The sequence below is a fragment of the Capra hircus genome, chromosome 24 (assembly GCF_001704415.2).
Source record: "Capra hircus breed San Clemente chromosome 24, ASM170441v1, whole genome shotgun sequence".
Lineage (NCBI taxonomy): Eukaryota > Metazoa > Chordata > Mammalia > Artiodactyla > Bovidae > Capra > Capra hircus.
In genome coordinates, this window is record NC_030831.1 from 56,286,710 (window position 1) to 56,312,000 (window position 25,291).

A 25,291-nucleotide genomic window follows, 5' to 3' on the forward strand; every position below is an offset into this window, starting at 1 on the left:
CGGGCCCGAGGAGTTCCTGCTCCAGTGTTGGGGGCATTGGGCCATTCCCTGGGCTGAGCTTTCATCTAGCCCGTGGGAGCCGGGTGCGACAGAGCCCAAGGAGACCAACCGCCCCGCAGGGTTGCTGGGAAGGCTTTTCTGAAGGGTCGCTTGCCTAGGGGCTTGACATCTGGAAGAAGCGTGGCAGGAACATCCCAGGCATAGAAAGTGGAGCGTGCAGATGTGGGCAGGACGGTGATCAGGCCAGAGACCGCAGCGTGTGCTGAGACCAGTGGTGGGAGAAGAGGGTAGACGCCCAGGTGGCTCCGTGGTAAAGAATCCGACTGCCGATGAGGAGACGCAGGTTCGATCCCTACGTCGGGAAGATGCCCTGGAGGAGGCATGGCAGCCCCCTCCGGTGTTCCTGCCTGTAGAATCCCATGGACAGAGGAACCTTATAGGCTATAGTCCACGGGCTTGCAAAAAGCTGGACATGGCTGAGCACAGGCACAAGAGTCGACGTGTGTAAGTCTTTCTGAAATCAGATTCCTCGCCGCAGTGACCCGGGAGCACTTGGAGAGGTTTTCTTTTTTCCTTTTCATTTAGTTAGCATTTAGTCCTGTCTTTTCTCTTACACATCAGTCACCCAGAATCTCATTGTATTTCCATTCTTTCACAAATATGTTGAGTTTTGTATACAAAATAGAAGCCCTTAAAACACAATTTCTTTCCTTAAAACAGTTTCTTTCCTTAAAACAGCTTCTTTCCTTTAGTGATTTAAACTTTTCACATATGTCTTTAACATATTTATTTGCAATATTGAATAAAATAAGCTGGATTTTATTATCTAGCAAGAGAAACACTGCTTGTTTTTATCTATTAGCTGTTGACACCAGCTCTCTGAAGTAAGTAGTCTTTCTTATTTGGGAGATGGAAGAAGTAATGCTGGAGGTGTCGAGTGGTTCATGTAAAGATATGTCTAATAGAGAAGTGGGAGGAGTAGGGCCCCCGCCTCCAGGGCTCCAGGTCTTGTTACTCAGTCCCTTGGCCCTTTGGGAAGGGTCGCAAGTCATTCCGCTCGTGCTAGTGTTGTGGAAAGTTAGCATGTTGATCTAGGAATGTCTTAATATGTTAATGCCATTTGGCTGTTACTGTTACTCCAATATTATCCAGTAAGACCTGGCCTGTAGAAATATCTTTAGAAGACAGTTTCTTTATAAAAAGTTTTTATTTAACACATAATTAACTTGTAATTTACATTTTATTTATGTCATATGAAATGAATTATAGTACAGTATAAACCTTAGTGCATCCCAGGTGGCTCAGTGGTAAAAGAATCCACCTGCCAATGCAGGAGACTCCAGTTTGACCCCTGGGTCAGGAAGATTCCCTGGAGGAGGAAATGGCAACCCACTCCAGTGTTCTTGCCTGGAGAATCTCATGGACAGAGGAGCCTGACAAGCTGTGGTCCATGGGGGTCACAGAGTCCAACATAACTGAGCGCACATGTGTGCGTGCACACACACACACACAGACACACACACACACATACATAAAACCTTAAAACTTTAATAACTAAAATACCTCTCTTTTTGGCTTATGCTTATTAATATACTTGTTAATGAAAACACATGAAAGGAAGTGAAGTAACATCATCTAATGCTAGACAGCATATTAAAAAGCAGAGACATTACTTTGCCAACAAAGGTCTGTCTGGTCAAGGCTATGGTTTTTCCAGTGGTCATGTATGGATGTGAGAGTTGGACTGTGAAGAAAGCTGAGCGCCGAAGAATTGATGCTTTTGAACTATGGTGTTGGAGAAGACTCTTGAGAATCCCTTGGACTGCAAGGAGATCCAACCAGTCCATTCTAAAGGAGATCAGTCCTGGGTGTTCTTTGGAAGGACTGATTGATGCTACAGCTGAAATTCCAATACTTTGGCCACCTCATGCAGAGTTGACTCATTGGAAAAGACTGATCCTGGGAGGGATTGAGGGCAGGAGGAGAAGGGGACAACAGAGGATGAGATGGCTGGATGGCATCGCCGACTTGATGGAAGTGAGTTTGGGTGAACTCTGGGAGTTTTTGATGGCGTGCTGCGATTCATGGGGTCCCAAAGAGTCGGACATGACTGAGCAACTGAACTGAACTGAACTGAATGAGTATCTTGTAATTCATACCTAATCACAAAATCCCATTCTATCTAAAATCAAATATTAGAGTACGTATATTGTCTAACTCCAACTTAAAACAGGAATCTCTGAGGGAAAGCTCATCTTACTGTTTTCCTAACTGTTAGTGTGCAGTAACAGCAATACGACAGCAGAGGGCACCAAATCTCCATCTCAGTCTTAACGCATTTTCTTGGTCGTTAATTTTTTGTGTTTCCTTCTTCCCTTCTTGTCTTCCTTATTCCCTGCCTTCCTCCCTTTCCCCAGTCCTTAAAATCATTGACATTAAAACCCTACTTTTTAAAATAGCAGATGGTGGCATTTTCCTCTTTACTGAATTTTAGAATGTTTTAAAAGTACATTAAGACATCATCGTGTTTTTATTTGTTGAAACTTTTGTATTCAATATTATGCATCAGATTTCAGAAGTTCTTTTAAAGGTCTTTATTCAATAAAATATTCTATCCATAATCAAGAATAAAATTATTCATTTTTCTTACAAATTTATTCTTAAATAATAAGCTAGTACTCTATACTTAGTTCCTAAAAATTATTTAGAGCATATATTATAAATGATATATAGTTATTTTATAAAATGTATTAATATTTTAAAATATATATTTTTCTTATATTCTGTTTTAGAACTCTATATTTGTAGAGGCTTATGTGTATGTTAAATAACATTTCCTAGTCTTATTAGTATCCTTCATCTCTGGTTTCAGAGGAGATTCAAAATTAAAAAAAAAAAAGCATCCATTTTTCTTCTTTCCACTTTATCATCAGAATCAGCTGATGTTTAATGCTGACTTCATGAGTCAAGTTAATGTTTAGGTAGAAATCTGAACTGTTTGATATTATAATTACAGGTTGAACTCAGGACCCTTTCAGGAAAAACAGTGAATTATTTTACCAGGTAACTTTAAAAATTGTCCCCTAAATCATGACATTAAAAACCAGTTCAGAAATAAGTAAGCTTTTAAACTGGGACCACTGAAGTAAATGGTACAAGAGTAAAATTGTTGCCAGTGTTCCAGTTGTCTCTTAGTCATTGGATAAGATGAAACACGGCTGGAGTATCACTATGTCATCAGTTTTAGGGGACAGAGTTATCAGGTGTTTCAGCAGACATGACTTAACCTGGCATGTATTCAAATCTGTAATAACAGTAAATGCTGTAGAAAGGATAATAACTTTCCTTCTCTGCAGATTGTGAGATGACTGGTTGGGTTTTTGGTCTGTCGCTGTTGCTGGGGGCTGCTGCTTTATGCTGTGCGTGTGTGTGTGTGCGTGCGTGTGCTGAACAATCCCTGAGGTTGAAGACAGGTTGATCCCGAGATCACAGTTCTGTCACTTGGCTTGGGTTTTCACTTGAGACAGAGTTTTAGCTGCTGCTCTTCATGTGATTGCCACAGATTGACTGTCAGTGATGACCACACAACCCAATACTTTTTCCTTATTTTTGCATTTCTGTACCATTTTAAGTCAAGTTCCTTGTTTATCTGAAATGACTAAATCTGTATTTTTCCATGTACAGAAGACAAAGACTTGTAGTAAAATGTCAAATGTGTCTATCTAACTAGCTTCGTAGGGGTGTGTGTGAGTTGCATTTACCGTCGGGTATTACTTGCCAAGACCATTTCATTTGCATATTCCACATGGTTTAGCTTTTCTGTAGCCCTTTTTCAAGTAAGTTTTAACGTGATCGCCTTAAGCACAGAGGCTTTTTTTTTTTTCTCTGAAGCATATTATAGAAAATGGGCATTCTGCAAATATTTGCTGAGTTGAGTTTAATCTTCCTCCATGATAATGCAAAAATGAGTTTGTGAGCACACATCTCAGACGTTCTTTAATAAAGGTGACAGAGCAAACACACTGACATTCCTGTTAAAGCATTTCCAGGATCAGGTGGCCTGTTCTTGAAACTGTTAAGAATATAAGATGATGAAGGAGTTAGTTGGCTCTATACGTTGTATATCTTATGGTTAAGCCAAGAGGTCCTTGGAGTTTGGTAGATGTTTTTGTTTATTTTTCTTTAGTTAATCTTAGTGTAATATACTGGATATCAGACATGCCAGTGATCAACTCTGCCATCTTCATGCATGTAGCTAATTTTTCTTTTTAAGAAATTTTTTATTTTGTATTAGACAATAGCCAGTTAACAATGTTGAGATAGTTTCAGGTGAACAGCAAAGGGATTCAGCCACAGATACATATGCATCCATTCTCCCCCAAACTCCAGTCTCATCCAGGCTGCAAGGCAACGTTGAGCTGAGTTCTCTGTGCCGAGGCAACGTTGAGCTGAATTCTCTGTGCTATATAGTAAGTCCTTGTTGGTTGTCTATTTTAAATATAGCACTGTGTGGTGGTGGTGCTTTAGTCACTAAGCTGTGTCCAGCTCTTGCAATCTGTGGAATGTAGCCTGCCAGCCTCCTCTGTCCATGGGATTCTCCAGGCAAGAATACTGGGGTGGCTCGCCATTTCCTTTTCCAGGGGAGACCCTGGAATCGAACCTGGGTCTCCTGCATTGCAGGCAGATTCTTTACCGACTGAGCCATGAGGGATAGCAATATGTACATGTGGCTAAAATCTTACCCTCACAACTTCGCTTGTGTCCATATTTTGTTGTAATGAGACTTTGCTAGTCAGTGAAATCCGTGGTCAGGCATTACAGGTCATACGCGGGACTTGCTGATGTTAGAAGGCATAGTTCATCTGCAGGACGCGGGCTTGAGCCTTTGTTTGCTCTCCTTTCCTTGTCTCCCTCTGTTTTCATCTGCTTTCATTGTTCCCTTTCTTTTTATGGCTATGGATTGCCATTAGATACAGTTTTTGCCACAGTGATACAGTCAGTAGGACCGAGAGGTTGATGAGAGGAGTCACACACAGTCAAGCCCAGATACCAGGGTGCCAGACCCCAGATAACCTCTCAGCTGTCCGAGCACACAGGCTGTCTGCGGGCACCCCTCCCAGAGAGAGGCGGCACCTGGGCAGGTCCGGGGTGCTGAGAGGGGTGCGTGTGGTTGGCATCAGAGGAGGGCGCTTCAAGGACGACCTTGGGTCCTCATTCTGGCAGCTCTTGCCGCTTCGAGAATTAGCGAGCGTGCTTGGTTTTTTGTTTTTATTTACTCTTTGGTAGTAATGGTTTCTCTTTCTCCTAAAATAATTTTGTAGATTTTTTAACTGGAAAGACAGTATTTACCAAAGTACTGTGTTTTGCCTAATGTTGTTATTCCCTCAAACCTCGTGCCACATCTGTCTACCTAATATTGATATAAAATCCATTTTGCTGGGACATAACCGGCCCTAAGGCCTAGCACAGCGCCCAGGTTATAGCCTCAGCTCAGTATGTGTTAGCTCTCATTGTTAACAGCTTTGATCTTAGTGATACTTTAGGTATAATGTTTTTATTATGAATATGTAATTTAATGTCTCACTCAGTCCAGTTAGTGTCAGAGGTGCACAACCTTAAGCACAGTGTCTGACGTTACGCAGTCAGTGTTTGAAAAAGCAGATATGAAAGTGGTGCGAGAAATAAGGCAGTAGGCAGTCACCCCAGCCCAATTCCTGGTGCGATTGATGCTTCTGTCTCTGCTCAGCTGGGTGGCTTCTGTCTCCTTCAAGCTTGTATTCATGACCTGGATCTATTCTTTTCAGCCAACATTGCAGGTAGAGGAATAGTTATAAAACTAAATTCGATCATGTTACTCCCCTTATTAAAGTCTTTAGGTAATAGTTCCCATACTTCTGGCTTCCCTGGTGGCTCACTTAGTAAAGTGTCTGCCTTCAGTGTAGGAGACCCGCGTTTGATCCCTGGATTGGGAAGATCCCTTGGAGAAGGAAGTGGCAGCCGCACTCCAGTCGTCTTGCCTGGAGAATCCCATGGATGGAGGAGCCTGATGGGCTACCGTCCATAGGGTCGCAAAGAGTCAGACACGACTGAGCGACTTCACTTTCTCTTTTTCTCGTGCTTTACTGTAGAAAGTCATGTTGGGTTTTCATTAGGCGGATTCTGATCCATTCCAAGAGACACGGATTCGGGTCTGATACCCAGCCCCAGAACCCGTACTTTAGCAAGCATCCCTGATGTTCTCCGGGAAGCACTGCGTTAGTGGCCCCTGAGCCTGCTCGAGAACGTTCCGAAGCCCCGGTGTGGGCCTCCGTGCTCTCAGCGAGCCGCGCCTTGCGCTCTTTCCCTTGGTTGCCGACACCAACGCCCATCCTGTGCTGTCTCCTGCCTTCCTCCCTTCTCGCTCTTCTGCCCGTCGTAGTTCCAGTTAGCCCTTTGGTGAGGAGCCTCTGACACCCGAGGTGGACTCAGTGCTTTGTTTTTCTTATCATACCTTCCAATGTCCTTTCTTTGTAACACCATTCATACTGCATAGTCATGTCGTTATTTGATAGTTTTGGGTTCCATAGCTAGAAAATCATCTCGTTTATCTTTGTATCCTTAGTGCCTTGCACGAACATAGATGAATGCGGCATAAATAAATGAAATACCGGGATGGAATTCAGAAAGTCTTTTTTTTTTTTTTTAAACTTCATATTTTGTGTAGTGGAAATTTATCATACTACTTATGCACCTTAGGTTCTTAAGCTATAGTATGGAAATGATATTTATTTTCTACCTTTCTTTAAACACCATGTGTTCAGTTCAGAGCAGAGGTTCATACAAAGCAGAATTAGAGATAATTCTGGAAATAAGTTTTGAAAGAACAGCCACTTGAGCTGCCTCTTGAAGGGTGAGGAGAAGTGTGGCTTGAGTGGCAGCAATGAGAATGAGAAAAGGGTGCCGTCCTGGCACCCTCCACGCAGAGGCGCAAGTCCTTGGCCGTGTGGTTCTAGGGCACAGGTGGCTTAATTTGGTTTCAGTGGAAGACTGTAGGCTTGTAGTCAGGGATGAGGAGAAGGCAGTGGCACCCCACTCCAGTAGTACTCTTGCCTGGAAAATCCCATGGGCGGAGGAGCCTGGTGGGCTGCAGTCCACGGGGTCTCGAAGAGTCGGACAGGACTGAGCGACTTCACTTTCACTTTTCACTTGAAACGGCAACCCACTCCAGTGTTCTTGCCTGGAGAATCCCAGGTACGGGGGAGCCTGATGGGCTGCCGTCTATGGGGTCGCACAGAGTCGGACACGACTGAAGTGACTTAGCAGCAGCAGCAGTTAGAGATGAAATTGGAGGAGTAGGTGGCCATCTATTTTGGAGGCTGTTTTGTGCTTTGCAAAGATTTTATCCCTGGGTTATAAAATGCTGTTGAAGCCTCTTAAGCAGGAAAGGAACGTAGTCAGGTGGGAGGAGGACTGAGAAGAGAGAGCATGTAAAGGGAGTCAGTGCAATGCTGTGATAGAAGAGTGGATTAGCAACTTAAAAGAGTTTTACAAAGATTTTTATAATGTTGTTTGTTTATTTTGCCAGGTACTCCGATAGGCATGGGATTGCACACGATGAGTAAGACATAGTTCCTACAGAGAACAGGAACATGTAAATACATGAAATAGCTAATTATATAAATACAGCCAAGGTGTACAGGCTTGTGTATAAAAAATGTTATGGGAACTGGGTTCGCTGTGAATTAACTTTCCCTGGGAGAATTAGGATCTTGATGGACGAGAAGGGGTTGGAGTGGAGCCAAGAAGAGTATTTTGGGTAAAGAAAGAAGGGGACCAGTGGGTGAGGGAGTGTGGTTATGGCGCTGGAACCTGTCTGTTAAAGCGGGAAGGTACTTGGCATCGAGTTGTAATGGACCTTGAATGTTGTACTTAAGGATTTAGCATTTTATCCAAGAACTGTATTTTCTATTTATGAAAATGCATGTTGATTATAGACCACGTAAGAAATAATACAGAAATAGTAAGAAAATGTAGATCTGATAACGATTGCATCACAAAAAGTAATAGGAACATTTTCATGTATGTGTTTTCAGTGTTTCTCATCATGCTCAGATGCATACTTGGGCATTAAAGAAATGAAATCAGAATTTTAACTCTGTTGTATAGCGTGTGTGTGTGTACGTGTGTGCTCTTGTGTAATCTTATCTCACTTAAAATTGGAATACGGGCATTTTGCCATGTGGTTAAATGTGCCAAGGAAGCATGATTTGTCTTGATTTACAGTATTTATTGTATGATTAGCTTAAATTATTTATTTCCTTAGCATTAGACTATTTAGGTTGCTTTCCATCTAAAGTAATGGGCACTGTTTCACCAAATATCTTTGCACATAAATCTTTGTATTTCTGACTATTTAGGATAAATAGAGTTCTAGAAATAAATGTACTGGTCAAACAGTGCTAAGGGCTCGTACACCCCTACTCTTCTGAAAGGGCTGCTATTGAAAGTGCTGCCTTCAGTGTGTGGGTTTGACTTTCATTATACTCCTGGCTAAGGAATTTTTTTTGTGTGTTTACTGTTTGTTAATTTTATAAATGATACCTTGTGGTTTTTTAACTGTTATTTCCTCAACAGCTAGTTCGAGTCAGTTTTCCCTTATATTCCTTGACTATTTGTCTCTTTTATTGTGAATTGTCCTTGACCTTTATGATATCTTTCCCTTTTATTTTGGCACTCATGTTTTTATATAGATTGTAACTTTATCAGTCTTATTTGTGGTGCATTTTTATTCCTATTTCTTACTTGCCTTCAATTTTTCTAGTAGTGAATTTGAAATTTGGGTCTGTGTGGCAAGTCCTTTCTCATCTTGAGATCAGATATATTCACCTATATTTTGATTTAGGTTTTTAATTTTGTACTTTTCATTTCTCTTAATAACCCATGATAACGGGGCAGTTTTTCGGCAGGAGACTGACATGATGAGATTTGCTTTTCAGAAGGAAGTGTTGTGGCTCGGCAGAGATTGGATGGGAGCGAGGAGAGACAAAGGGGGGTGAATCCGTTTTGGAAGAGAGAAAAAAAGGGTCTGGACGTGGTGGTGTGATGGTGGCGACAGAGGAGAATGATTCTTAACCCATGACTTGGGAGGAGCAGCAGGTTTAGTTGGAGGGTGGCGGTTAGGACATATTAAATACAAGGTTCTGTGGGACATCCAGGTAAAAGCAATGGTAAATACAGGGTTGAAACTCCTTCAGGAGCTGGTCTGGCTGGTGATGGAAATTAGGGAGCCATTACAAATAGGTGATAGTTCTATTGTGGGAGAAAGAATGAGTTTTCAGGGCATCTAACTGAGTGGTCAGAATTAGAAGTTTCAGCAAGAAGATATCCTCTGGGAATCTCTTTTTATACTTTCTCTTAGCAAAATCAGCAATGTCAGAAATAGTGAATACAGTCAGATATACGGAGAGATTAATGAGGAGAGGGACCAGAGAGCTGCCATCGGATTAATCTACAGCTTTCCTTACATTTGGCTAAAAGGGGCAGTAGACTGGGAAAGCAATAGAAGAGGGAACATGGTCAAACTGTAGCACTTTTGAAGAATGCAGGTAGGCTTGAACATGTTCTCTGTTGAAGGAAAAGAATCTACGAACCGGGAGAGATTGAAGGTAAAGTAAAAAAGGAATTTGGTGCAGCGACTAAAAGGACGACTAGTTGTGATGAATGGATTATTCTTTCAGGTGGAACCGTAGTAGCTTATTCTCAGATGTAGAATTTGCATTCAAGTTATTGAAACAATTTTTAACCTGCTTGATAAGTAGAAAGACTCCCTACTTCAATAAGACAATTTCATTTCTTTTAAAAACACTGACAATTCTATAATTATTTCAGCTTGGCCTTCTTCTAATTTTAAGTTCATATCTCTTATGTGCTGCTGATTGACAAAGCTGCCTTGTTCCTTTTAATGATATAGGTACCTAAAAAAACCAGCTTAATAAGCATCTAAATTCCTTCAACTATGTATTGTTCATTAATGAAGGCATGACATGAAATACTTTGAATTGTAACCATCTTCTCGAAATGTCTGTTGCAGGGAAATTTACCTAAATATTCTCATAACTCCCTGATGGTTCAAGCAATAAAGACAAACCTAACAGACCCGGACATTCACGTGCTCTTCTTTGATGTGGAAGCGCTGATTATTCAGCTCTTGACTGAAGAAGCCTCTAGGCCGAACACGACGCTTATTTCCCCAGAGAATCTGCAGAAAGCATCTGGCAGTTCAGACAAAGGGGGCTCTTTTCTAACTGGAAAACGAGCAGCAGTCCTCTTCCAACAAGTGAAGGAAACCATCAAAGAGAACATAAAAGAGCACCTCCTGGACGACGAAGACGAGGATGAAGAGGCGGTGCGGCAGAGGCGGGAGGACAGCGACCCTGAGTATCGGGCCAGCAAGTCCAAGCCGCTGACCCTGCTGGAGTATAACCTGACGATGGACACCGCCAAGTTGTTCATGTCCTGCCTCCACGCCTGGGGTTTGAATGAGGTCCTGGACGAAGTGTGTCTCGACCGCCTGGGGATGCTGAAACCCCACTGCACAGTGTCGTTTGGCCTCTTATCGCGAGGAGGTCACATGTCCCTGATGCTTCCGGGTTATAACCAGGCGGCTTGTAAACTGTCCCGCGGGAAAGCTGAAGTGGGAAGGAAGCTGGCGGCCACCGAGGGCGTCGGGAAGGGGACCTACGGCTTGTCCCGGGCCGTCACCACGCAGCATCTCCTGTCTGTCATATCTTTGGCAAACACCTTGATGAGTATGACCAACGCAACTTTTATTGGTGATCATATGAAGAAGGGCCCTACCAGGTGTGACCTTGATAGCTTGATTTTTATCCTTATGATGCAGAAAAAAAAGAAACCTGTTTTCTTTTTATCACGTCTTATTACCTTTTTCGCGGTGAGCGGGGACTCTACACGCCTTGGCAATTTTGTGTCATCTCAGTGTTTCCCCTTTATATTTTAACTACAACACGCATGGCTTAAAATATAATCAAATTGTACAGTTTTATCTGTACTCAGACATACTTAGTAGCTATCTTAAAAAAATACTGGAATGAAAGAGTAGGTCGGAGTTCAGCTTTAACAAATAACTTATAGACTAGCTCTTCAGTAAATATAATCTTGGATTATATCTTCCTGTAGTTGGCACTGACATTAAATTCAAGGTGTACATTTGGTTAAAATGCTTCTCTTTATTGTGACCCATGTGTAATGAACGGTAAGTGTTCAGTGATTGGTTTCAGAAATTTTGTGAGAAGTATAGTCAGAATTTCTCGATGGGAAAAGAGAAAACAACTTTTTTAAATGTGGAAGAGTATTCTTTTAATGTTTCTAGAATACTTAGCCTGAATTAGTATTTCTTATTTTCAAGAAGTCATGAAGACAACTTTTTAAACTCTGGTTTTATTACACTTTTTGAGAGCTGACCACAGTTAGAATTTTTTTTTTTTAATTTAACAACTGCTAAAGTGGCACTTCCCTAGTGTCTGGCTCTGTTGTGAGCACTTTACAAATATTATTTCCTTAATGCTTTTAACCCTATAAGGTGGGTACTTTTATTATCCTTTTGTTTTCAGATGATAGAGCTGAAACATGGAGGAGAAGTAACTTGTCCAAGGTCACACAAGTAGTAAGTGGTAGAACCAGAATTCGAAAGGGAACAGGTGGCCATGGAGACCAAGATTTCTTAATGCCTTATTGCCTTTTTCAGACTTTAGGGCTGAATTATTTGAAATTTTTATGTATTTTAATTGATTTATTTTAAATTGAAGGATAGTTGCTTTACAGTGTTTAGTTTCTGCCAAGCATCCGCACGAGTCAGCCACGGGTACACACATGTCCCCTCCCTCCCGAACCTCCCTCCCCCCTTCCTCCCCCCCCTACCCCTCTAGGTTGTTACAGAGCCCTGGTTTGAGTTCCCTGAGTCATACAGCAAATTCCCATTGATTGACTATTTTACATATGGTAATTATGGAACTCAATATATTGTTCCGTAAATTCATTTGGACCAATGATACAGAGTGGGCTGAAATATCAGCATAATAATATTGAAAAATGAAGGGCTAATTATCATATTTATCTGTCAGTAGACTAAATATTTCTTAAACTAGTTTAAAGCATAAACTGTAGATATAAAAGTTTTACTTGCTATTTGCTAATCATTTAATTTCTGTATTAAAATCTGAAATGGAAAATGTTAATAGGTACAAAGCGAAAAAAAAAACCAAAACCCTATCTTTTTGGTACAGCAAATTGACAAGGTTCTGTATGTGTTTCTATTGCAGTTCATTTGGAACTAGGAAGCTTAATATTTTAAATGGCTCTGGAATTATGAAACTATGAATGCATATATATATATATGTGTATTTTCTTCTTCTTTTTAAAGGCCACCTAGACCAAGCACCCCAGACCTTTCTAAGGCAAGGGGTTCCCCTGCAACTTCCAGTCTTATTGTGCAAGGACAGATTAAACAAGGTAAAATTAAATCTAATATAAGTAATTGACATGACATTTCAGCTCTAGAAACTGAGGAGGCATAGCTAATGTATAATCATAACATTTTGTTTGTCTCAGATTGTTAAAGAAAGAAAAGTTGTTATATTCCAGATGTAAATATGGATAATTAAGATGTCAGTTAAAAATAAATCAGATTTATTTAGAAATTGATAAATGAGTGTATTTCACATAATTTTATTGTACTGTCTTTGGCCTAATTTTTATGCATTAGGGGCACCTTAACTTGACAATGCTAGTGCCTTAATTGTGTGTGTCTTGAGTCTATAAGTTATACACCTATTTTTTAACTACATTACAAACGTTTACATTCATATTTCCCTACTGTAGCTATTCTTTTGTCATTTGCCAGTAGCTCATGCATTACAATCCACGATGGAAATTCTTCCTCTTTTTATTCAATCATTATATACTTTAACTTTTGTCTGTAGCTTTATTTTTTATGGGTTAGAAGAAAGATTGAGTGTTTCTTCCTTGATTTTCTTTTATATTCATTTTAAGACTCACAAGTGAGCTAATCAGAGTTGGTGGGTGGGGGGAAGAATCAGTTCTGCTTAGAGAAATTTCCTTTAGGTTAAAGGTTGATGCCGTTCTCTCATAGAATGTGGTAGCAGTGAAAAAGTGAGCAAGAGATGGGACCGTGAAGTTTCTGCTTGTAATGGTGACTTTGTAGGATTTTTTTTTTTAAGGTTTTAGAGAGTCAGTGACCGTTCTGTAAGTTAGATGAACATGCCTCCAACTTCACATCTGCAGTTTTCCTCTTTCCTAGAACAAGTCCTCTTACCTCTTAGCTGATCGTTTGCACTTGCTCTAATATCCTTAAATGGTGTGTTTGGTTTTTAGTTTGGGGCACTCTGTGTTGGCTTCTCATTATGGAACATAGGCTCCCCTGACTCTCTTTGCTACTGCAGCCCGTTATTTCCAGCCCCACGTGGTCACCCCTCTTATTTCCCTTTCCTCTCATCAAACCTTTATGCTCATTTCATAATAGTTTATACTGTTCTGTAAGGGTTTTAATTAGACAGCTTTTTATACTTGTGTATGTGTGAAATGCACACAGAAAAGTGCCCAGACATGAATATGCAGCTCAGTGAGTTTTACAAGCCAGACACCCATGTAACTCCATCCTTGGACAAGAAACAACATTGCCAGCACTCCGGAAGCCGCCACATGCTCCCTCCCATCAGTGTGCCTTCCTCTTCCAGAGGTAACTACTGTCTTGACTTGTAACGGAGTTACTTACTTGCATTCCATTATGGTTGTACAACCTAAGTTCAAATCCCTAAACACAGTGATTTAGTTTTGCCTGTGTTTTGAATTTTATATGAATTCAGTCATCTGCTGCTGCTACTGCTGCTGCTAAGTCGCTTCAGTCGTGTCCGACTCTGTGCGACCCCATAGACGGCAGCCCACCAGGCTCCCCTGTCCCTGGGATTCTCCAGGCAAGAACACTGGAGTGGGTTGCCATTGCCTTCTCCAATGCATGAAAGTGAAAGTGAAGTCACTGAGTCGTGTCCAACTCCTGGCGACCCCATGGACTGCAGCCCACCAGGCTCCTCCGCCCATGGCATTTTCCAGGCAAGAGTACTGGAGTGGGGTGCCATTGCCTTCTCCGAATTCAGTCATCATGGAGTATGTATTCTTCTGTGTCTGGCTGCTTTTGTGAGATTTATCAGTGTTCTTGCCTGAGACTCTGTTTTGTTTATTTTCATTGTTTTATTGCTGGATAGTATTCTGATGAATGAATAGAACACAACTCTTTCATCCATTTTTTTGGTCAGTAGATATTTGGATTATGCCCAGTGTTTGCTTTTGGTAAACAATTCTGCTTTGAACATTCTTGTGTTCAGACCTTAGTAAGCTTGTCTGCTGCATATGTAACTAGAAGTGGAGTTTCTCCATAGATTTATCTTCAGCTTTAGTTGTAGAGAATGCTAACATCTTTTCCTATGAAAGACAAATATACATCCATCAAACCAGCTCAGGGAGAGAAGCTGGAAAATATGGATCAATGAAATGAGACCCCTCATACGTAGTGGGTGAGATATCCGAGCCAGTGCTTAATACTTTCCATGTTTCCACTTTAGCCGTTTTGGTTTGGCTAGTGTATCTAATAGATCACTATTTTTCATTCCTGGTTACTGTTTTTGTGTATTCTAAGAAATTGCCCTGATATTCCTTCTCTCATATGAGGATATTCTTCTCTGTTTTCTTTTAGAAACTGTCTTACTTTACCATTCTTGTTCAGATCTACAATCTGCCTAGACTTTAATTTTGTGTATTATATGAAGCAAGGGGTCCTATTTGGTTTTACTTCCACGATGATCCCAAACTTGTACAGCATGATTTATTAAAGAGATGATTCTTCCCCGACTGCTTTGCAGTGCCATCTTTGTCGTAAATAAAGTGTGTTTATATATGTGGTTTGTTTCTGAGCTGTTTGAGCACACTGATTTGTTTGTGTATCTTTGTGCCTTAATTACAGTGGCTCTGTAATAAGACAGTATTTAATAGATCAAGTCTTCCTTCCTGTTCTTAAATAATATCTTGGCTGTTCTTGTCCCTTTGAATTTCAGTATAAACTTTAGAACCTTTTTATTGTTCTCACAAAGACCTATTTTAACTTTAGTTTTATTGACTTTGTAGATCATTTTTATAGGAGAATTATTATCTTAATGGGATTCACTCCTTTAATCCATCAACTCGGTATATCTCTACATTTATTTAGGTTTTATTCAGCTATCATAACTCTTGTATATAGTTTTCTATGTAGAGGTCTTATATTTCTTTTGTTAGATTTATTCCTTGTTATTAGATTTTAAAAATATTTTTGTAACTGATAATAAATAGCTTTATTTTCTGTCCCTCTGATATAGAAATGCAGCTGATTTTTGTATATTGACCGTGTATCAAAGCATCTTGCAAAATTCAACCTATTAAGGTAGTACATTTCTGTAGGTTCTTTTGATCACATGGAAAATCATACGGAACAACTTCTTTATTCCCAGTATCAAAGGGAGAACTTTTAAGCTTCCATGATTATGATACTTCCTATATGCTTTTATAGATAGCTTAAAAATTAGCTCTACTATTCCTTTGCTAAGTGTTTATCACCAGTGTATGTTGGGTTCCTTTTTATTATTTATTTGCTTATTGGATGTGTTGAGTCCTCACTGAGGCATGAAGGCTTTTCTCTGCTCGGGGCGTGCGGGGGCTGCCCCCTAGTGGCGCTGCGTGGGCTTCTCACTGCAGTGGCAGCTCTCGCTGGGAGCAGGAGCTGCGTGCGGGCTTCAGGAGTTGTGCAATGTGGGCCCGGTAGTCTCGGCTCCCAGGCTCTAGAGCGCAGGCTCAGCAGTTGTGGTGCACAGACTTAGTAGTTACTCCATGGCGCGTGGGATCCTTTCTGCACCAGGGACTGAACCAGTGTCCATTGCATTGCAAGGCAGGTTCTTCACCACTGAGTCACCACGGATGCCCTGGTTATTACTAATTTTAAGAACTTTTAAAAAATTGATGATTATTTACTGAATTTTCAGCCCTTATTCCTTTAGAATGTACGCCCAAAATCATGTCATCTGTAATAAAGACCATTTTATTTGTTTTTAATTGGTATGCATTTTATTTTTCTTACTTTATCGCACAGGTTAGCATAAAGATGTCGAAGTAGAACTGACATCCTTGCTTCATTCCCAATCTTAGGGATAAAACATGTTAGCTGTAAGTTTTTCTTAGTTGAGCTGAATAGTTCCCTCCCATTCCTAGTTTGCAGAGATTTTAAAATTATGAATGAATGTTAGATTTTGTCACATGATTTTTCTGCATTTGTTGAAATTATCAAATGAATTTTCTCTTTCATTTTCTTAATAAGTACAAAAACATTGACTTCTGAGTTTTGTAAAAACCTTGCAATCCTGGGGAAGGTCACACTTGGTCATGATAAATTATGCTTTTTATAGATTATTGGATATACTTTGCTAAAATTTTGTTAAGAGTTTTTATGTTAACGGTCATGAGGGATTTGGGGTCTAGAGTTTTCATTTCAATAATCATTTCTTCAGTTTTGATAACAGTATAGTGCTGATCTCACAGAATGACAAAGGATATTACCCTCTTTGCTTTGCTATTTTTGGGGGGGAGGGGATGGGCATGTGTAAAATCGATACTGTTGTGTTTTTTTTTGTCTTTTTACTTCTTTGATCTATTTTACCAGTGAAAGAATGGCATAGAGTTTTCTTTAGGAAAAGATTCTTAACTACAAATTTAAATGCTTAGAGCTATTTAGAATTTTTTTTTTAAATTCTTCTTAGGTGAACTTTGATGATTGTTGTTGTTGTTCAATCACTAAGTCATGTCCGACTCTTTGTGACCCCGTGAACTAGAGCATGCCAGGCTTCCCTGTCCTTCATCATCTCCTGGAGTTTACTCAAATTCATGTCCATTAATTTGGTGATGCCATCCAACCATCTCAACCTCTGTCGCTTCCTTTTCCTCCTGCCCTCAATCTTTCCCAGCATCAGGGTTTTTCCAGTAAGTTGGCTCTTCACATCAGTTGGTCAAAGTATTGGAGCTTCAGTTTCAGCAGCACTCCTTCCAATGAATATTCAAACTTGATTTGCTTTAGGATGGACTGGTTTCATCTCCTTGCTGTCCAGGGGACTCTCAAGAGTTCTCCAGCACCACAATTTGAAAGCATCAATTCTTGAGCGCTCAGCCTTCTTTACGGTCCAACTCTCACGTCCATACAAGGCCACTGGAAACACCATAGCCGTGACTAGATGGACTTGGCAGCAAAGTGAGGTCTCTGCTTTTTAGTAGCTGTCTAGGTTTGTCATAGCTTTTCTTCCAAGGAGCAAGTGTCTTTTAATTTCATGGCTGCAGTCACTGTCCACGGTGATTTCGGAGCCCAAGAAATACTCTTCCACTGTTTCCACTTTTCCTCATCTATTTGCCGTCAAGTGATGGGACCAGATGCCATGATCTTAGTTTTTTGAATGTTGAGTTTTAAGCCAGCTTTTTCACTCTCCTCTTTCAACCTTCATCAAGAGGCTCTTTAGTTCCTCTTCACTTTCTGCCAGCACAGTGGTATTATCTGCATATCTGAGATTGTTGATATTTTTCCTGTCAATCTTGATTCCAGCTTGTGAGTCATCCAGCCTGGCATCTTGCATGATGTACTCTGCATATAAGTTAAATAAGCAGGGTGACAATATATAACCTTGACACACTCCTTTCCTAGTTTTGAACCACATATTGTTCTTTGTCTTGACACACTCCTTTCCTAGTTTTGAACCACATATTGTTCTTTGTCTGGTTCTAACATAGGAAGTTGGTGTCACATTTATTGGCCAAAAGTTATTTAACATTCTCTTATTTTCCTTTCAGTGTCATATCTGTAGGATTTGAAATGGCATCCTCTATTATTCATAATTTGTGTTTCTTTCTCCTTTTCTCCCTGATTAGTCTATCTAGTAACTTAGCAGTTTTATAGTTCTTAGTCAGCTTTTAGTTCTTCAGTTTTTATTGTTTTTCTCTTTTTTATTTCATTTGTTTTTGCTTTGCTTGCTATGCTTTCATTTCTTTTGCTTTAAATTTGCTTGTAATTTTTAGTTTAAGTAGAGCCTGAGGTTGTTGATACAGAGCTTTTCTTCTTTTCTGATGTAGGCGGTCAGCACTGTTCATTTACCCCCAAGCACAACTTTAGATGCGTCGCACATATTTTGGTATGTTTTCCTTTTAAGTTTTCTTTTTTTTTTTTTTTTCGCTTTTACCCATGGGTAATTTATTGTTCAAATGCATCAATTCTTCGGCGCTCAGCCTTCCTCAAAGTCCAACTCTCACATCCATACATGACTACTGGAAAAACCAGAGCCTTGACTAGACGAACCTTAGTGGGCAAAGCAATATCTCTGCTTTTGAATATGCTATCTAGGTTGGTCATAACTTTTCTTACAAGGAGTAAGCGTCTTTTAATTTCATGGCTGCAGTCACCATCTGCAGTGATTTTAGAACCCTAAAAAATAAAGTCTGACACTGTTTCCACTGTTTCCCCGTCTATTTCCCATGAAGTGATGGGACTGATGCCATGATTTTCGTTTTCTGAATATTGAGCTTTAAGCCAACTTTTTCACTCTCCTCTTTCACTTTCACTGTGGTGTTGGAGAAGACTCTTGAGAGTCCGTTGGACTGCAAGGAGATCCAAAGAGCCCATTCTGAAGGAGATCAGCCCTGGGATTTCTTTGGAAGGAATGATGCTAAAGCTGAAACTCCATTACTTTGGCCACCTCATGCGAAGAGTTGACTCATTGGAAAAGACTCTGATGCTGGGAGGGATTGGGGGCAGGAGGAGAAGGGGGACAACAGAGGATGAGATGGCTGGATGGCATCACTGACTCCATGGACGTGAGTCTGAGTGAACTCCGGGAGTTGGTGATAGACAGGGAGGCCTGGCGTGCTGCAGTTCATGGGGTCACAAAGAGTCGGACATGACTGAGCGACTGAACTGAACTGAACTGAATTTATTGTTAAATTTATGAACACTCAGAAAACGAAGATCATGGCATCTGGTCCCATCACTTCATGGCAAATAGATGGGGAAACAGTGGAAACAGTGTCAGACTTTATTTTGGGGGGCTCCAAAATCACTACAGATGGTGACTGCAGCCATGAAATTAAAAGACGCTTACTCCTTGGAAGAAAAGTTATGACCAACCTAGACAGCATATTGAAAAGCAGAGACATTACTTTGCCAACAAAGGTCCATCTAGTCAAGGCTCTGGTTTTTCCAGTGGTTATGAATGGATGTGAGAGTTGGACTGTGAAGAAAGCTGAGCACCGAAGAATTGATGCTTTTGAACTGTGGTGTTGGAGAAGACTCTTGAGAGTCCTTTGGACTGCAAGGAGATCCAACCAGTCCATTCTGAAGGAGATCAGCCCTGGGATTTCTTTGGAAGGAATGATGCTAAAGCTGAAACTCCATTACTTTGGCCACCTCATGTGAAGAGTTGACTCATTGGAAAAGACTGATGCTGGGAGGGATTGGGGGCAGAAGGAGAAGGGGACGACAGAGGATGAGATGGCTGGATGGCATCATGGACTCGATGGACGTGAGTCTAAGTGAATTCCGGGAGTTGGTGATGGACAGGGAGGCCTGGCGTGCTGCAATTCATGGGGTCGCAAAGAGTTGGACACGACTGAGCGACTGAACTGAACTGAACTGAACTGATGAACATTTGGGAACTTTCCAAAGATCTTTCTGCTCTTGACTGCTAATTTATGGTCAGATAACTTACTTTTGTATGGTTTGAATTCTTTGAATATTAAGGCTTGTTTCATGGCCCTAATTATGGTCTTTCTTGGTCAGTATACTGCATGTACTTCAGAGTACTGTGTGTTCTGCTCTGCTGGGTGGAGTGTTTCGTAAAAATGTCAGGTCACGTTGAGAGTGTTCAAGTGGAGCGTACGTTAGCTGATTTTTCTGTCTACTTGGCTCTGTTCTTCAGATAAGGTATTGAAGTCTGAGGCAGTTGTGCATTTGTTTATTCCTCCTTGCATTTCTATCAGGTTTTGCTTGATATATTTTGAAGCTCTCTTTATTGGGTGCATAAACCTTTTGAATTGTTACTTCTTTTGATTAATGATGCATTTTATATACTTCTCCACATTGTGGTATTGAATTTACCCACCCGGATAGAATGAGGATTTTAAAGTTGGAATGCTTTCATGTTGCTCCTCTCAGAAAAGTCTTGAGTTTTGAGAGAAGAACTAAAGTTTCGTGAAGAAGATACTAAAAATTGTCTTTTTTACAGCATTTACTTAAGATGATTGATTTAGAAATTTCCATTTGGAGTAGCACAGATGAGTTGTCTTATAAGGTGAATGGAGGTTAACAATCTGTACTGAAACTTGCATCGTAAAATACTTTAGGATGGCATTATAAAACTCACTTTCTATTTGAATATTGAAATGTAATATTTCTTTAATAAATATTTGTTAGGCACTTTTTTTTCCCAAACAACTCTATTTGGTGTATAGAGAGATTAGTCTGATGTATCTTGTCTTGAATGGTTTGTGTCCCTCTGGAAGATAACCCACGAACATAAATAACCAATATATATTACAAAGTGGTGGTAGAGATAAAGGGCTTTGATTCTTTGACTGCTCTGCAGCAGAGTTTTATATAGTCTCCTCATTCTACTCTGACTCCTTTCACTTTGGTTTTCTTTTAAACGTGTTTCCTCTTTCCTTATGTCCCCCCACTACCCACCGACTCCTCCTGTAGCCACACTGACTCACACTCTTTTTTCAAGTTGGATTGCAAACAGGAATATGCTTCTTTTTTATAAAATGTTACTTTATGTTGCTTAATACTTGTTCAGCTCCAAAATAATCTATATGGAATAAAGGGAATTTGGGTCTGAGAATAAAGATGATATAAAGAGTTTTGCTGACCTAATTTCTCATAAACAGTATCAGGGTATGCCATGGGCAAATAATTTCTTCACAAAAAGTTTATTTTGTCTAGCAGTTTGCTTGTTAATTCAGTGTTTTCCAATAATTAACATTTACTGACAGTCATGTACTTTTTGATGTAGTATTTATTAGATACTTGATTTTGCAGTTTATAAAACATCCCACTTGAGAAAGGGATCAGAGATGTCAAACAACTGAATTTTTGTTCAGGGTCCCACCTTCCTGAATCTGCCCATGGCTTTAGGCTTCTCTGTGTTCTGACCCATTGTACTTCTCTTTATCAACTCAATAATCTCTTGGCAAAAGTCTTTGGTCTTCGTCTCTAGTGCTTATCTTGATTGTGACCCCTTCTTTATGTTAGTAGTTACATCTCTACTCAAGGGTAGGGGTAGAGGCAAGTCTAGGTAACGTAAAGGTTTAAAGTTATGCTCAGACTTCCCTGGTTGCTCAGTGTTAAAAGAATCTAACTTACAATTCAGGGATCGACATGGGGTTGATCCCTGGTCCAGGAAGATTCCAGATAAGCCCGCATGCTACAACTAAGACCTGATGCAGCCAAATAAATTAAAAAGCTAAAACAAACAAAACGATTTAAAGTTATGGTACATTGTTTGCAATTTTATTTTTCAGAAGTGCATTCACTTTAGGTTTTCTAAACTTGGAACAGGTAGCTGTTGTTTAGTTATAATCAATAGTTACCATCCTTTTCTAGCATCTGCAGCAAAAACCTTGGAGTAAATATTGTATATTAGGCTAACGAACTGACCTGTGAAACCCTTAAAGCTTGGTGTTTGAACATATGTACCTTTAAAAAAAAGTGCTGCAGCTACAGTTTAATTGCAGAAACTCTTAATTTGGGTCTGCTTTGGAAACTCAGAGATCAGGGACATTTTTTCTTTTTTGTTCAATGATTTATCTATCATAAGTACCTCACATAGTGGCTGGTACATAAAAAGAGTTCAGTAAATATTTGTTGAATGAATGACTCTATAGATACCTACTCCTTATGCTTTTAGAGTCAATGTGTCAGTTACTGGGAGCTGAGGCTATAAGGGTTGACACAAGATCCCCACCTTCGAGGAGTTTATATGTGGTGGAGGAGATCTACATATATGATTTTAGTTGACTGCTTATTTGCTTTTCCTCCAGACTCTGACTACTTTGAGAGCAACATCTTGGTCTAATCTTTCTAAGTTTTTTGTAAGCTTAGCCCAGTACCTGGCATGGGATAAGCGCTGATTACATTAATCCAATGAAAAGATTTTAATAGCCTTCATATATCTAATTCAAGTTAGTGTTTACGTTATAATTTTATCTTTCACTATAATGAACTCTCTCTGCTTGGTTTCTTTCTGTCTTGCTCATTTATTTATTTTGTATGTTAGTAATGGAGGAGACCTTTTACAGAACGTTGTCTTGTTTTTGTTTTTGACTCTGGTTGAAGTCGTATGCCAACGTAAAAGTACCCCTCCGTCTGAACTTACTCCCATTCTGATGTAATCCAGTGGTGATCTAGAGGCTAAGCAGCGTCACTGTATGTTTCAGACATTATCAGCACTTCTGTATTTTGCCTTGATGCGTGTCTGTCTGAGTACCATCTTGGGTTAGTTACTCATTCCTCTTTAGGTCCTTATCCTTTCTACTGCCTGGAGCTTTGTGTTCCCTTGGAGCCTTCAGCTATTTGTGCTCTCGTATAGAGTTTTAAGGATATCCTTTTTTTTTTTTTTTCTTATGGTGTTTGATTAATGATTTATCCTAATGCTTCATGTTGATTTAAAAGATGACGGGAACTCCTGTCTGCCGAAGATAAAAGTGTAGACATAAGAGTTTATAAAAAGGCAGATGTTGCTCTAAGATCTCTATATTAGATAGCATACCCACTATGGAAAGCCTTTCTATTAAGTACGTGGTAATTGACTCTCTTTTCTCATTTCTAATTTTTTTCATGTTTTCTTCTGGCTTCCCAGGTGGCTCAGTGGTAAAACATGGGTTCAGTCCCTGGATTGGGAGGATCCCCTGGAGGAGGAAATGGCAACCCACTCCAGTATTCTTGCCTGGGAAATCCCATGGACAGAGGAGCCTGGTGGACTACAGTCCATGGGGGCGCGAAAGATCTGGACACGACTTAGTGACTAAGCAACAAGAGCAGAATGTTTTCTTTGCTTCTTCTCAAAGCTTCATGATTCTCAGGCAGCACTGCTTTAGATAAAGTGATTTACTGTTAAATAATTTTCTTTGTAATTTTAGTGTTTAGCTTTGGAAACTTTCTTTTTTCGCATTGCATGTGGTTTTCTGCACCTTCTCCGTTTTCTTTTCATTCTCCTTCTGAAAATCATCCTGAGAGGGCTGTTCATGCCCATCTGCTGGCGGGCAATGGGGTTCAGAGCAACATACAGAGAGCACTCGCTGCCCAAAGCGTGTCCACTTTCTCTCCTAGGTGGGCTTTTAATACCACAGTGGCGGTTGGGAAAGAGGGAGCTTAGATTTAGATTTCAAACAAAGACTCGAGTGGACCTGTTGAGAAACAGAAACCGTGGCCGTTGGCATAGTGAGTACTTCTGTACACGCCGTGTAAAGGGCGTGCCCAGCCTGCGTGTGCGCATGCGTGTTGTCGCGCGCTTCCCTTCGTCTGTCTTTTCACGTGAGAGTAAGCGCTTGTGAAGAGGCTCTTAGCTGCAACAAGACTTAACTTTCCCAGGCGAAAAGAGAACTCGCGTCAGTTCTGTTGCCATTTTCAGGCTGTGCTGTGACTTTTCTCCTTGTATTTTTCTGGTCCTTAGTAAGAGAAGCAAACTGGTAGTTGACAGGGCAGCTTTTCCAAGACATTAATTGCTTGCTTATGTTTTATGGTGCAAATTTTTGATATTCAGTGCCATACATAACTTATTCAAGTTTATTATATGTCGTTAAATCTTGAGCTTTTTATTGTGGTAATGGTACTTATTTATTCTAATTTCTATTGCTGGTTTTTCTATATGTGAACAGTTTTAAAAGCCCTAATAGAGTTTAATTTCAATATTCTCAGTGAATTGTGAAAACAGTTCTAGATTCTGTAGTTTCAGTTATGAGGTAGTCTCAATAGAGTATTTTTTGATGATGATGCAGAGATTTTTAAAGCATAGTAATTCTGATTCCTTGATTTGTATTACAGTTGCTTTTTAATTTTCAGTGTCCACAGAATTTATTAAAGGAAAGTGTAAATGGCTTTCTCTATATGCAGTATCACTTAAACAGGACTCCAAAATTATCATACTCAGAGCATTTGTTTATTTCTCTTATTAAAAGTAAAGTTATATACATTGAGCATTATTCTGTTAAGATATATTCTAGCAGTTTTGCCAGTACCATTTCTAGTTTCCTTTAGACTTGTGATTTAGGGAAAACATTCTAGTTTAATCGCACTTCTTATTTGACCTAGCTAGGGGAATGATCACTCAGTCCTAAACTTTGGTTTATTTGTACTGAATTTTCTCACCTTCCCATTCCAGTGTCCTTTCAGAATTAATGATAAAGTCAGATAAAGTTAATACAGTCTTTTCAGGGATAACAATTATTTCTCCTTTATTTAAAGTGTGATTATTGAAAAGCCTCATCTGTTGGAAACCACCAGAGGAACTTGCTCAACAATTTTGGTGGCATGAAAGCTAACACCTAGAAATTACTCCTTGCTGCCAAAGACTTACCAGCCTTTTGCATGGGGAAGTGAATAATTTGTAGGCCATAATTACTGAATTTGTAATTGCTTTTAAAAAAGAAAAACTATTCAATAGAATATATAGAAATATTGGGGATTTCCTTCCAAGATTAAAATGGAATTCTTAGGTTTTATTGCAGGTGGATTCTTGACCAGCTGAGCCACAGGGAAGCCCTATGAAATATGCAATTGAGAGTAATTCTAGTCCTTTCATAAGCATAAATGTTAAGGTACTTGGAATTTCATAAGGAATAGAAAACAGATCTGTTATAATAGAAATAATTTCCCAGATAAAACTTTCGTGTATGCAACAGGGACTTCCTGGGGCGTGTAGAGTTGGATTTTCTGCTTTTATTTCTGCTCACATGCTTTGATTCTCCTGTTTACCTCACACGTGCCTGATTGACATTATGATGCATTCGTGTGGAAATTATGAAAAGTTGTTTTCATGCAGCTGTCCTGTAGTTACAAAAGAACTTCACTGCATGAAAAGCAAACATATCATTCAGCAGACAATGTGTAATCTGTTCAGGAGCCCAAACCTATTGCTGTTCAATGACAGAAGAAAGGAGAGGGATTAAT

General features: G+C 39.9%; 1 protein-coding gene across 3 annotated transcripts in view; it reads left to right on the top strand.

Moving 5' to 3' along the window:
* The window catches only part of WDR7 (WD repeat domain 7), a 354,279-nt gene that overhangs the window by 89,905 nt on the left and 239,083 nt on the right, over positions 1-25,291 (top strand). For all 3 annotated transcript variants that reach the window (XM_018039552.1, XM_018039554.1, XM_018039553.1), the window contains exons 15-16: positions 10,070-10,839; positions 12,419-12,507. In XM_018039552.1, coding sequence (XP_017895041.1) covers positions 10,070-10,839; positions 12,419-12,507 — 859 coding nt within the window. The remainder of the gene's footprint in view (positions 1-10,069; positions 10,840-12,418; positions 12,508-25,291) is intronic.